General features: G+C 47.2%; 1 protein-coding gene across 3 annotated transcripts in view; it reads right to left on the reverse strand.

The window, feature by feature from the left end:
- Positions 1-2,762: 2,762 nt before the first annotated feature.
- tut4 (terminal uridylyl transferase 4) overlaps positions 2,763-14,819 on the reverse strand; it is a 128,765-nt gene continuing 116,708 nt past the window's right edge. For all 3 annotated transcript variants that reach the window (XM_061780354.1, XM_061780353.1, XM_061780355.1), the window contains 2 exons: positions 6,086-6,235; positions 2,763-3,279 (listed from right to left, as the gene is read on the reverse strand). In XM_061780354.1, the coding sequence (XP_061636338.1) occupies positions 3,220-3,279; positions 6,086-6,235 (210 nt within the window). In that variant the 3' untranslated portion in view covers positions 2,763-3,219. The remainder of the gene's footprint in view (positions 3,280-6,085; positions 6,236-14,819) is intronic.

Here is a 14,819-nt window from a genome sequence, read left to right on the forward strand (position 1 = left end):
AATCAACTGTGGGAGCAATTATTAGAAAATGGAAGACATACAAGACCACGGATAATCTCCCTCGATCTGAGGCTCCACTCAAAATCTCACCCCGTGGGGTCAAAATGATCACAAGAACGAGGAGCAAAAATCCCAGAACCACACTGGGGGACAGAATGAATGACCTGCAGAGAGCTGGGACCGAAGTAACAAAGGCTACCATCAGTAACACACTAAGCCGCCACGGACTCAAATCCTGCAGTGCCGGACGTGTCCCCCTGCTTAAGCCACTACATGTCCAGGCTCATCTGAAGTTTGCTCAAGAGAATATGGATGATCCAGAAGAGGATTGGGAGAAGGTCACCTGGTCAGATGAAACCAAAATAAAACTTTTTGGTAAAAACTAAATTTGTTGAGTTAGGAGGAGAAGAAGAAGAAGAAGAAGAAGAAGAATCATCTTTTATTGTCATGAACATGCATGCATGCACACGAAATTTGTTCTCTGCATTTAACCCATCACAGTGAACACATACACATGTTAGTGGAACACACTGGAGCAGGGGGCAGCTGAAGCGCCCGGGGAGCATTTCGGGGTATCAGTGTCTTGCTCAAGGACACCACAGCCGTGAGTCCGGGGGATGTTGGCGGATGGTCCAGTCGGGGTTTTGAACCTAGGTCCCCCACGGTGGCAGGCGATGATCTTTAACCATTGGGCCATGGCTGCTGAGTTGCATCCAAAGAACACCATACCTACGGTGAAGCATGGGGGTGGAAACATCATGCTTTGGGGCTGTTTTTCTGCAAAGGGACCAGGATGACTGATCCGTGTAAAGGAAATAATGAACGGGGCCATGTATCGTGAGATTTTGAGTGAAAACTTCCTTCCATCAGGAAGGGCATTGAAGAAGAAACGTGGCTGGGTCTTCCAGCATGACATTGATCCCAAACACACCGCACGGGGAACAAGGTAGTGGCTTCGTTAGAAGCATTTCAAGGTCCTGGAGTGGCCTAGCCAGTCTCCAGATCTCAACCCCATAGAAAATCTCTGGAGGGAGTTGAAAGTCTGTGTTGCCCAGCGACAGCCCCAAAACATCAACTGCTCTCGAGATCTGCATGGAGGAATGGGCCAAAATACCAGCAGCAGTGTGTGAGAACCTTGTGAAGACTTATGAAAACGTTTGACCTGTCATTGCCTACAAAGGGTATATAACAAGGTATTGAGATTAACTTTGGTTATTCACAAAATACTTATTTTCCACCATAAACTGGCGACCAGTTCAGGATGTACCCCGCCTCTCGCCCAAAGATAGGGTTGCGGAGCCTAGTGAGGAAGCAGTACAGAAAATGGATGGATGGAATTTGCTAATATATTCTTTAAAAATCAGACGATGTCATGTTCTGGATTATTTTTTTCTTATTTTGTCTCTCATCGGTGAGACGTACCTATGATGAAAATTACAGGCCTCTCTCGTCTTTTTAAGTGGGAGATATTGCACAACTGGTGGCTGAATAATAGACTTTACACCGATTTGATCGGGCTGATTGGTATCGGCCGACATAACTGTCGAATCATGCTCTAGCGTTTCGGTGTGGGTGAAGTCATTTAATTAAAAATCAAGTAATTTAATTACAGTAAGTTAGGACCCATTATTTCTGTCATGTAATGTTGGTTTGACCTGACTGATTAGAATCCACGATATGACTAGAGGAGTGATTTCAAACCTTTATGGAGCCAAGGAACATATTTTACAATTGAAAAATCTCACAGGACACCAACAAACAAAAATGTCACCAAAAGTGGCTACATTAATTACTCTATTTACTTCCTGCCATCTAATAGAAGACCATTCATTTGTTCTGTCTGTCACTATGCCTCACTTGGCATAAATAGAGGAACAAAGATACAGTATTTGTTGTAAATATAATTTTTGGAGCAATTAAGTACACAAGTATATGCGGTAAATGAACAGGTCATTTAATTAGACATTCCTCCATCTTGTGATCCAGTGAATACTATTAATTATTGAACAGACAATTTCTCAATGGAGAGTTTTGTTATTGTGAGCATTTAATATTGCTGCAGCAATAATACTGTTTTGGAGGTAGAGTATATGAATGCAAACATTGGACAGACAGGGATAGAAGTGCACGGTAATGTATGATTTGAAGCTGTCGAAAGTGTATAATCTGCTTTGGCCTCTTTGCCCCAATTATCCTGTATCGTGAACCTTCCTACAATACCGTGAGCTTTCGGACGCAATTGCAATAATTATTGCACCGCGAGATAAATATTGTTAGATCCCTAGTGACTACATGACGCATCTTTTGAGTTGCACGCCAATGGTAACACTAACCTAGGAGGGTAAAAGTGTGTGTGGATGACAAGAAAACCAAAAGACCAAGGATGCCGGTAAGTTGTGCTGCATACGGCGTACAAAGCCTTATAATAACGACAAAATTCATAAAGAGCAAATTAAAATGAAAATCATAAACTGTATCTGTCCATCCACTTTCTGGACCTCTTGTCCTCATGAGGGTCATGGATGAGCCTACCCAAGCAGACTTTGTTAGTTAAGATATTAGTATATGTATATCGATCGAGGGCTGCACACGGGGTAGACCCTGGACTAGGCGATAGCCAATCACAGCTCAGCTAAATCGAACTAATCCAAAATGTGAACATAAATCTAAATTCAAATACTTTTCCACCCAGAAATTCTGTCATTGGATCAGTTACCCAAGAAAACAGAAGATAAGGATAAACCAAAACTCGAGACACAAGATGGTTTGCCATGATTTTATTCTTTTCCTAATAGGTATTCTTCCCTTATTCGTGCTAATGACAGTGGCACTAAATGATTAGAGTGACATCTCAAGACTGTTTTTGAATCAAATACTGTACCTGTTCAAATCTTTCATCTCATGGCAAACACAGAAGCCCATAAAAATATGTTTACATTTTTCCTCCTTACTTCATACATAAAATAAAAACACTTTTGGAGCCCCTCAAAATTGGGGAATTAAAATATTTGACATTTGTATCACAAATCAATGTAATGAGACCCAAAAAATAAAACATAAAAGCTGTACAAAAATTATACAAGTTATTTCAAATTTCTGGTGATAGAAATGGTGCAAAGGGTACATAATTTGACTTTTTTGTGTCACTGGCCATAAACCAAAATATAAAACAAAACAAAAAAAAGGCAGTTCACTTCTTCTGCTGGATGAACTTCAGATTCACTGGGTGTCTGACGTGGGGACCCATGGGCAAGGTTGGATTCGGTTGCACCACAGAGCCTGAAGAAAAGATGAAGAAAATGTGTCATCTGTGGAAACAAAGTTTGGTCATTCACATTTAATGACGACTGTATATGGCTTAAATGTCCACAATTGTGGGAATTTTGAGTTGGATGACAATGTGCAGCTAAGATAGGATGTAAATTAGTGTTGTTTCGTTCAAAAGAACAAATATTTACAGTGAACGTGCTCCATTGAATCAGTTTATAAAATGATTTGTTCTTTGCGCTTGGCTGGCGCCGTGAGTGAGATGAGTCGGCTGGGAGCGGAAATTCAACCGCTGCGGTGTTCTGTTAATCACTTCTGAATCTTCCGCGAATAACCAATGAGCAGCCAGCGTCAGGCAGCACCGTGCAGGCAAGGGGATGGACTGAACAGGAAACCGACATGCGAGAGAGACTCGCCAGTGGGCAAGCTGAAGTGGCAGCAGCAGATAATTAAAGGGGGTTTATTTGAATTTAAAATATGTATATGTTTACACATACATATAGTGGTTACGGAAAGTATTCATCCATCCATTTTCTACCGCCTATCCGGGTCGGGTCGCGTGGCAGTAGCTTTAGCAGGGACGCTCAGACTTCCCTCTCCCCAGCCACTTCATCCAGCTCTTCCGGGGGATCCCGAGGCGTTCCCAGGCCAGCCGAAGGACGTAGTCTCTCCAGCGTGTCCTGGGTCGTCCCCGGGGTCTCCTCCCGGCGGGACGTGCTCGGCAGGGAGGCGTCCGGGAGGGATCCGAATCAGATGCCGCAGCCACCTCATCTGGCACCACTCAATGTGGAGGAGCACCGGCTTGACTCTGAGCCCCTCCCGGATGACCGAGCTTCTCACCCTATCTCAAAGGGAGAGCCCAGACACCCTGCGGAGGAAACTCATTTCGGCCGCTTGTATCCGGGATCTTGTTCTTTCGGTCACGACCCACAGCTCGTGACCATAGGTGAGGGGGAAAGTATTCAGACCCCATAAAATGTTTCACTCTGTTATATTGCAGCCATTTGATAAAATCATGTTCATTTTTTTCCCTAAATGTACACAAAGCACCCCATAATGACCAAAAAAAACCATAGTGTTTGATTATACTGATTGGACTTGATTAGGAAAGCCACACACCTGTCTACATAAGACCTTACAGCTCACAGTGCATGTCAGAGCAAATGAGAATCATGAGGTCAAAGGAACCGCCGAAAGAGCTCAGAGACAGAATTGTGGCAAGGCACAGATCTGGCCAAGGTTCCAAAAAACATTCTGCTGGACTTAAGGTTCCTGAGAGCACAGTGGCCTCCATAATCCGTAAATGGAAGACGTTTGGGACTATCAGAACCCTTCCTAGAGCTGGCCGTCCGGCCAAACTGAGCAATCAGGGGAGAAGAGCCTTGCTGAGAGAGGTCAAGAAGAACCCAAAGATCACTGTGGCTGAGCTCAAGAGATGCAGTCGGGAGATGGGAGAAAGTTCGAGAAAGTCATCACTGCTGCCCACCACCACTCGGGGCTTTAAGGCAGAGTGGCCCGATGGAAGCTTCTCCTCAGACACATGAAAGCCCGCATGGAGTTTGCTAAAAAACTGAAGGACTCCAAGATGGTGAGAAATAAGATTCTCTGGTTGGATGAGACCAAGATAGAACTTTTTGGCCTTAATTCTCAGCGGTGTGTGTGGAGAAAACCAGGCCCTACTCATCACCTGTCCAATACAGTCCCAACAGTGAAGCATGGTGGTGGCACCATCATGCTGTGGGGGTGTTTTTCAGCTGCAGGGACAGGACGACATGTTGCAATCGAAGGAAAGATGAATGAGGCGAAGTACAGGGATATCCTGGACGAAAACCTTCTCCAGAGTGCTCAGGACCTCAGACTGGGCCGAAAGTTCACCTTCCAACAAGACAATGACTCTAAGTACACAGCTAAAATAACAAAGGAGTGGCTTCAGAACAACTCTGTGACTGTTCTTGACTGGCCCAGCCAGAGCCCTGACTTAAGGCCAATCGAGCATCTCTGGCGAGACCTGAAAATGGCTGTCCACCAATGTTCACCATCCAATCGGAGTCCCCGGAGAAAACCCACGCAGGCACGGGGAGAACATCCAAACTCCACAAAGGCGAGGCCGGATTTGAACCCGGGTCCTCAGAGCCGTGAGGCGGATGTGCTGTCCACCATTCCGCCACCTTTCGTTGTGTCTTAACCCTTTTTATTATTATTACCTTGGACCAGTAGTGAACATGTTATCCGTGCACATGACCTCTACATGTACATCAGTACATCATGCAAGCCGTCTGATGTACCAATGGTCACGTGGGAGGTGGACAATACTTCCATAAAGCTGCAGTGTTCAAAATAAACACTAGGGTGTGACACAATATTAAATACAAGAACCAGTAATCTTTAGTATGAATAATATTACTGATCAGAATTGATCAGAAAAACAATTAAGAGAGGATCACTTCTCACATTTATTGCATATAAATATATAGGAAGTCATGGACGTTATACAGTACATAGAAAGAAGGGTTTCCCTGATTTTTGGAGTCAATTTTGGGGTTGTACATTGTACTCAAGATCGTATTACATCGCGGGTTTCAACAGCTCTATTACACATTGTCACATATTCACCCGCAAGGGGTGGAGAGACGGGGTTTCAACAGCTCTATTACACATTGTCACATATTCACCCGCAAGGGGTGGAGAGACGGGGACAGTCGGCTCCGGCACAGCAGACATCTTTTCGAAGTGACGGATGGCTTTCTTGTAATGCTGAATTCCATCATAGGGGGCGACAGAAATCATCGATTCTCGCTTTAAGCAGTATATAAATTACCTGGTTGGGAGCCACTGTTTCCCTGCTGGATAAACTTCTGGGGCATTCGGGAGGGCCAGGAAGGAGACAGTGTGTACTGGGGTGTTTTATTGTGCTCCCACAGCTGAGAACCTTGGCTCGCACCAATAAACTCTGCTGGGTGGCCCAATTCTAGAAAGAGAAGCCAAACAATATATTACCATCACGTTTCAGGAAACCAAAAAAATTGCTTGTTTTTTGAGCCATTAACATTGTATTGTCAGAGAGAGCAAAACATTTTCAACACTTCATATTGGTCAATAGTCTGCAAAAATAACAGACCCCATAGTGTCGTAGTGAAGGGCCTGCCTGCTTGGGTTAGCATATGTGACATCAAGCCACAAGAACGCAATGCAATTCCCAGAATTTAGGTCATTAAGTTAATTGATAGGTCATTAAGTTAATTGTAGTCATTTCTCTGTGTTTGTGTTACCACTAGTTTATTCAGTGTGTACCTTATTTCACATTTATGGTTCATTTATGTCGCACTGTTTTTTAATTTTAGTTTTTTTTTTTTAGTTTTAATTTGGCCCGATTATCTGCCGTAAAAAGGCTGATTCCGATATGTGCCAAAATGTCGAATATCGACCCTGATGATCAGCTCAGCCTATAACGTACCGTACAGACATACATACACACATCTCTCTCTCTCTCTTTATACACGGTGGAAGACTGGTTAGCACGTCTGCCTCACAGTTCTGAGGACCGGGGTTCAAATCCCAGCCCCGCCTGTGTGGCGTTTGCCTGTTCTCCCCGTGCCTGCGTGGGTTTTCTCCGGGCACTCCGGTTTCCTCCCACATCCCAAAAACATGCATGTTAGGTTAATTGAAGAATCTAAACTGCCCGTAGGCGTGAATGTGAGTGCAAATGCTTGTTTGTTTCTATGTGCCCTGCGATTGGCTGGTGGCCAGTTCAGGGTGCACCCCGCCTCTCGCCCGAAGATAGCTGGGATAGGCTCCAGCACGCCCGCGACCCTAGTGAGGAGAAGCGTTACAGAAAATGGATGGATGGAGATATATAATATATATACATGCACACACACACAAAATTAGTGCGTGAAAAATATTGATGTGTTTTAATTGCAGTTTGGTTTCCAAACAAATGCGGAACCTTTGTCTGTCTGTGCATGATTTCCTGGTACATCGATGACACTGACACACACGTCAGACATCTCGGCTAACCATATCTCCATATATATGAATGGGTAGCTATTCAGTCCAATGAAGCAGCCTGGCTAACTGCCTATATAGTGGCCATATGTGGCCATAATGCATGGACACTGAAATTAAGTCGTGACTTGCTTATTCCTCAGTCAATTTTCATGAGGGTGACTATTTTTTTCAATGACAAAGTGTATGCTATCAATAAACATTTTTATTTTTTTTAAAAAGCAAAAAATAATATATTTAAATACACTTTTCTTCATGTGAAAGGGACTCCCAGTTCCCTTGTTGTAATTGTACGCCGTTTTACGCAACCGTATGCAGCACAATGTACCAGCATCGTTGGTCTTCTGGCTTTCTTGCCATACACACACAGTGAATGCGCTAACGACTTCAACCTCCGTAGCTTAGCATTGCTGTCGGCATGGAGCTCAAAATGGTCATGTCGTATCAACCAATACATACTGTATCTGTGGATATCTCTATGTGGCTAACGGCTAACACAATAGAGGACTCAGATGAAGGACTGTTGGGAGGCAAATTTCATCCATCCATCCATTTTCTACCGCTTATCCGAGGTCGGGTCGCAGGGGTAGTAGCTTGAGCAGGGACGCCCAGACTTCCCTCTCCCCAGCCACTTCATCCAGCTCTTCTGGGGGAATCCCGAGGCGTTCCCAGGCCAGCCGAAGGATGTAGTCTCTCCAGCGTGTCCTGGGTCGTCCCCGGGGTCTCCTCCCGGTGGGACGTGCCCGGAACACCTCACCAGGGAGCCATCCGAATCAGATGCTACCTCATCTGCCTCCTCTCGATGTGGAGGAGCAGCGGCTCTACTCTGAGATCCTCCCGTATAACCGAGCTTCTCACCCTAACTCTAAGGAAGACCCCGGACACCCTGCGGAGGAAACTAATTTTGGCCGCTTGTATCTGGGATCTTGTTCTTTCACAGCTCGTGACTATAGGTGAGGGTAGGAACGTAGATCAACCGATAAACCGAGAGCTTCGCCTTTCGGCTGAGCTCCTTCTTTACCACAACGGATCGATACAAAGTACGCATCACTGCAGACGCTGCACCGATCCGCCTGTCGATCTCCCGTTCCATTCTTCCCTCACTCATGAACAAGACCCCAAGATACTTGAACTCCTCCACTTGGGGCAGGATCTCATCCCCGACCTGGAGAGGGCACGCCATCCTTTTCCGACTGAGGACCATGGTCTCAGAATTAGAGGTGCTGATTCTCATCCCAGCCGCTTCACACTCAGCTGGAAACTGCTCCAGTGAGAGTTTGACTCCAGTCGTACAGGGACCGTATCAGGGGGTTCGGTACCCCATACTCCCGAAGCATCCCTCACAGGAACCCCCGAGGGACACGATCGAACGCCTTCTCCAAGTCCACAAAACACATGTAGAAAGGTTGGGCGAACTCCCATGCACCCTCGAGGACCCTGCCGAGGGTGTAGAGTTGGGCCACTGTTCCATGGCCAGGACGAAAACCACACTGCTCCTCCTGGATCTGAGATTTGACTTCCCGACGGACTCTCCTCTCCAGCACCCCTGAATAGACCTTATCAGGGAGGCTGAGGAGTGTGATCCCCCTGTAGTTGGAACACACCCTCCTGTACCGCTTCTTAAAAAGGGGGACCACCACCACCCAAGTCTGCCAATCAGAATCAGAATCATCTTTATTTGCCAAGTATGTCCAAAAAACACACAAGGAATTTGTCAACGGTAATTGGAGCTGCTCTAGTACGACAACAGACAGTCAATTGACAGACAAAGCACTTTTGAGACATAAAGACATTGAGAAAAACAGTCACTGAGCAATAAAGGGTTGCTAGTTATCTGGTAATGCCGGTAAAAAAAAAAATTCATTCACAATTGTGCAAAAAGATGCAGAGTCCTCTAGCAGTTGAAATGACAAATATTGCAAGAGTCCGGTGCAATGACCATTGTGCAAAGGGCGCAAAGACTTCTAGCGAGTAGTGCGATAATCTGGGACAATGTTGATTGTGCAAATGTTGCAGATACTCCTCAGTCAGTGTGCAAATGGAGCAGATGCTACTCTGGCATGAGTGGGCAGTATTGGTCAACAACAGATATGAAATAGTGCAGCGTGGTGAGACTACTACAGTGAGTGCACGAGTAATATATAATTGGCCCGACAGAAATGTGACAACAAACTCAAGACAAAAAGACAAAAAATTGCCAGCATGTTGCAATGGAATTGTAGGTTAGGTTTTTAAGAAGTTGATTGCAAGAGGAAAGAAGCTGTTGGAATGTCTGCTAGTTCAAGTTTGCATTGATCGGTAGCGCCTACCTGAGGGAAGGAGCTGGAAGAGCCGGTGACCGGGATGTGGAGGGTCCGAGAGGATTTTGCACTCTCTTGTTTTAGTTCTGGCAGCGTGCAAGTCCTCAAGGGTGGGTAGGGGAGTACCGACAATCCTTTCAGCAGTTTTGATTGTCCGTTGTCAGTCGGAGTTTGTCCTTTTTTGTAGCAGCACCAAACCAGACTGTGATGGAAGAACACAGGACTGATTCGATGACCGTAGTGTGGAACTGCCTCAGCAGTACCAGTGGCAGGCCGTGCTTTCTCAGAAGCCGCAGGAAGTACATCCTCTGCTGGGCCTTTTTGAGGACGGAGTTGATGTTGGTTGCCCACTTCAGGTCCTGAGAGACTGTAATTCCCAGGAATTTGAAGGTCTCGACGGTTGACACAAGGCAGCTGGACAACGTGAGGGGCAGCTGTGGCGAAGGATGCCTCCTGAAGTCCACGATCATCTCTACAGTCTTGAGCGTATTCATCTCCAGGTTGTGTCGGCCGCACCACAGCTCCAGCTGCTCCACTTCCTGTCGATATGCAGACTCGTCACCGTCCTTGATGAGGCCGATGATAGTGATGTCATCTGCAAACTTCAGGAGTTTGACAGCCGGGTGCGTTGAGGTGCAGTCGTTCATGTAGAGAGAGAAAAGCAGCGGAGCGAGGACACAACCTTGGGGCGCCCCAGTGCTGATTCTGCGTGTGGATGAGGTGGTCTCCCCCAGCCTCACCTGCTGTGTCCTGCCCATCAGGAAGCTGTAAATCCACTGCCAGATGGCTGGTGAGACGCTGAGCTGGAGAAGCCTGGAGGAAAGGAGTTCAGGGAGGATGGTTTTGAACGCTGAGCTGAAGTCCACGAACAGGATCCTCGCGTAGGTCCCTGCACTGTCGAGGTGTTCTTGGATGAAGTGCAGTCCCATGTTGACTGCATCACCCGCAGACCTGTTTGCTCAGTAGGAAAACTGCAGGGGGGCAGTGATGCTCTTGAGCTGGTCCAGCATGAGACGTTCAAAGGACTTCATGACCACAAATGTCAAGGCGACAGGCCTGTAGTCATTTAGACCCGAGATTGTAGGTTTCTTGGGGACTGGAATGATGGTGGAGCGTTTGAAAGTGTCCTTTTCAAATCTGCAGTAGAAGGTATTCAACTCGTTGGCTAGTGTGCTATTGTTCTCAGCTTGGGGGGATCGTCGCTTGTAATTGGTCAGCGATTGGAATGCATGCCAGACTGATTTAGAGTTGTTAGCACTAAACTATTTTTCCAACTTTGCTGCATAGTTCTTTGCAATGTTAATTTCTTTAGTCAGCTGGTTTCTAGCTCGATTATACAGGGCCCTGTCCCCGCTTTGATATGCGTCCTCCTTAGCTTGGCGAAGCTGCTTAAGTTTGGCAGTGAACCACGGCTTGTTGTTGTTGAATGTGCGAAATGACTTTGTTGGTACACAAACCTCTTCACAGAAACTGATATAGGATGTGACAGTGTCCGTATATAAATCCAGGCTGCCAGCTGAATTTTCAAAGACACTCCAGTCTGTGCAGTCGAATTAGCTTGGAAGTTCCATCTTTGCTTCATTGGTCCACTTTTTCACTGTTTTCACTGTAGGCTTCGCACATTTAAGTTCTTGCCTGTATGTCGGTATTAAATGAATTAAGCAGTGATCAGACGAGGCCAGTGGTGAACAAAGTTTGGCACGGTATACGTTTTTTAGCATAGTATAGCAGTGGTCCAAAATTTTCCCTGATAGGACAGTCAATGTGGCACTTATATTTAGGGAGTTTGTGGTTGAGTTTAGCATTGTTAAAGTCCCCGAGAATAATGAGGAGTGAGTCCGGGTGTTTTTTTTTTCAATTTCGTTGACTTGTTTGGCGAGCGTTAGCAGTGTGGTGTTTGTGTGAGTTTGAAGCGGAAACTAGACGCCAGCGAGAATGAATGATGCAAACTCACGCGGCGAGTAGAATGGCTTACAGTTAAAAAACAGCTACTCCAAATGCGGGCTGCAGTGTGTGCTGAGCTCCGTGACATCCGTACACCATTTTTCGTTGATATAGAAGCATATCCCGCTGCCCTTTGTTTTCCCCGATGACTCCATGTCTGCCCGGTGAAGATGGAAGCCGGGAAGCATGACGACGCCATCGGGTACAGCGTCACAAAGCCATGTCTCCGTCAAGCACATGGCGGCGGAACGTCCGAAGTCTTTACTGGTCTTTAACAGAAGATGAAGCTCGTCCATTTTGTTGGGTAGGGAGCGTACATTCGCGAGGTGGATCGACGGGAACGCCAATCTGTATCCTCTCTTGCGGAGTTTCACCTGGATGCCGGCTCGTTTCCCTCTGTGGCGTCGCGCTTCGCCTCCATGCGCCGAAGACCGCCCCGGAGAATAACTGAGCAGATTTACGAAAGTTGGTGAAAGAAAGTCCGGAGTAGCCTCCTTAATGGTTAGCAAGTCTCCCCTTGTGTAAGTGAGTCGTGTAATGTCTCCGACGAACGAAAAACACAAAACCAAAAACAATACTAGAGAGCGCGTAACCGAGGCGACCACACTGGTTGGCGCCATCTTGGTAATCCAGAGGCACTGTCCCCGATGTCCACGCAATGTTGCAGAGGCGTGTTAACCAGGACAGCCCTACAACATCCAGAGCATTGAGGAACTCCGGGTGAATCTCATCCACCCCCGGGGCCTTGCCACTGAGGAGCTTTTTAACCACCTCGGTGACCTCAACCCCAGAGCTAGGAGAGCCTGCCTCAGAGAACCCAGACTCTGCTCCTTCATGGGAAGGCGACCACCAAAGCTGCATTCCGCTTGGCCAGCCGGTACCCATCAGCTGCCTCAGGAGTCCCAAAGGCCAAAAAGGCCTGATAGAACTCCTTCTTCAGCTTGACGGCATCCACACCAACGGGTTCGGGCATTGCCGCCACGACAGGCACTAACCACCTTACGTCCACAGCTCCAGTCGGCCGCCTCAGCAATGGAGGACCAACGAAAAATGGTGTACGGACGTCAATGGAGGACTCGATGTCCCCCGCCTCCCCCGGAACATGAGCAAAGTTCTGTCGGAGGTGGGAGTTGAAACTCCTTCTGACGGGGGATTCCGCCAGACGTTCCCAGCCGACCCTCACAATACGTTTGGGCCTGCCACGTCGGACCAGCATCTTCCCCCACCATCGGAGCCAACTCACCACCAGGTGGTGATCAGTTGACAGCTCCGCCCCTCTATTCACCCGAGTGTCCAAGACATGCGGCCGCAAGTCCGATGACACGCCCACAAAGTCGATCATCGAACTGCGACCTAGGGTGTCCTAACCCCAAGCTGTGCGTGGAGGTGAGTCCGACTATATCTAGTCGGAACTTCTCGACCTCATACACCAGCTCGGGCTCCTTCCCTGCCAGAGCTTACATTCCACGTCCTTAGAGGCAGCTTCTGTAGCCGGGGATCGGATCGCCAAGGTCCCTGCCTTTGGCCACCGCCCAGCTCGCACTGCACCCGACCGCTATGGGGCCTCCCACAGGTGGTGAGCCCATGGGAAGGGCTGTGCCCGGCCGGGCCCCATGGGTGCAGGCCCGGCCACCAGGCACTCGCCTGCGAGCCCCACCTCCAGGCCTGGCTCCAGAGGGGGGGCCCTGGTGACCCGTGTCCGGGCAAGGGAAACCTGAGTCCATCTTTTGTCGTCATCATAAGGGGTCTTTGAGCCGTGCTTTGTCTGGTCCCTCACCTAGGACCTGTTTTCCATGGGTGACCCTGCCAGGGGCATAAAGCCCCAGACAACTTCGCTCGTAGGATCCTTGGGAGACACAAACCCCTCCACCACGATAAGGTGACGGCTCAAGGAGGGGGGCATATTTCATGTATATAAATAAATAAATAAAGGCGGCACGGTGGACGACTGGTTAGATCGTCTGCCTCACAGTTCTGAGGACCAGGGTTCAATCCCCGGCCCCGCCTGTGTGGAGTTTGCATGTTCTCCCCGTGCCTGCGTGGGTTTTCTCCGGGCACTCCGGTTTCCTCCCACATCCCTAAAACATGCATGGTAGGTTAATTGACAACTCTAAATTGCCCGTAGGTGTGAATGTGAGTGTGAATGGTTGTTTGTTTGTATGTGCCCTGCGATTGGCTGGCAACCAGTTCAAGGTGTACCCCGCCTCCTGCCCGATGATAGCTGGGATGGGCTCCAGCACGCCCGCGACCCTAGTGAGGAGAACGGCTCAGAAAATGGATTGATGGATAAATAAAATAAATAAATAAAACCTACCCAATGGAAGCAGCGATAAAAGCATGGTTTTGTGCAGACTATGCAAAAAAGGAATTTGTGTACCAACAGAGAACTTCAACCCCCCTGTACAATCTAAATGCAAAGCATGTGGAGCCAGAGCTGGTAGTGCGAGCAATCACGGTACGGGTTCTAAAAGTTGCCTGCAAACCAAACTCGAGCAAGTGACCGGATTCAGGACCAAATCTGGTAAGTCAACATCGGAAGAAAAATCACGAATTCACTCCCAAAGTCGATTGCTCTGGACTGTAGACCACTAATAGTAGGAGAAGACAAATGATGAGAAAACATGCTGCAGATAGCGACATGCGATCCAAGTTTTCAACTGTTATGCAGAATGACTATTTCAGGCAAAATTCGACAACTTTATGATCCCGAAAAGAGAGCAAAATTGGTTTCATTGCAGAAAGCTCAATATGTGGCTCTGATTGGGGATCATTGGACTGCCGTTAATAACATAAATTATGTCGGTGTCACTGCACACATTCCTGATGTTGCAGACAGGACATGGGATCTACAATCTTTTGCTCCGGCTGTGCAGAAGACAATCACCAGACACTATGCTGAAAACTGCAGAGAGCAATTTCTCTCCATGGCAGACGAATGGGGAATTCTACAAAAAGTAACTACAATCAGTGCACAAACAATGATAGCTGCAGCAAGACATTCCAACACATGCCTTGTATAGCTCATATTTTGCAAAGAGCCATCACTATTAGCCTTGCTGATAGTGGGTTTAGTGATGCAAACTTTAACTTTACCAAAAAAAACAACATACACACACACATACATACACACAACCCCAGTTCCAATGAAGTTGGGACGTTTAATGTTCAAACTGATCAACTTTATTGTTTTTAGCAAATAATCATTAACTTAGAATTGTATGGCTGCAACACGTTCCAGAAAAGCTTGGACAAGTGGCAAAAAAGATTGAGAAAGTTGAGGAATGCTCATTAAACACCCGTTTG

This window comes from Phyllopteryx taeniolatus, chromosome 7, assembly GCF_024500385.1.
Source record: "Phyllopteryx taeniolatus isolate TA_2022b chromosome 7, UOR_Ptae_1.2, whole genome shotgun sequence".
In the NCBI taxonomy this organism is placed as follows: Eukaryota; Metazoa; Chordata; class Actinopteri; order Syngnathiformes; family Syngnathidae; genus Phyllopteryx; species Phyllopteryx taeniolatus.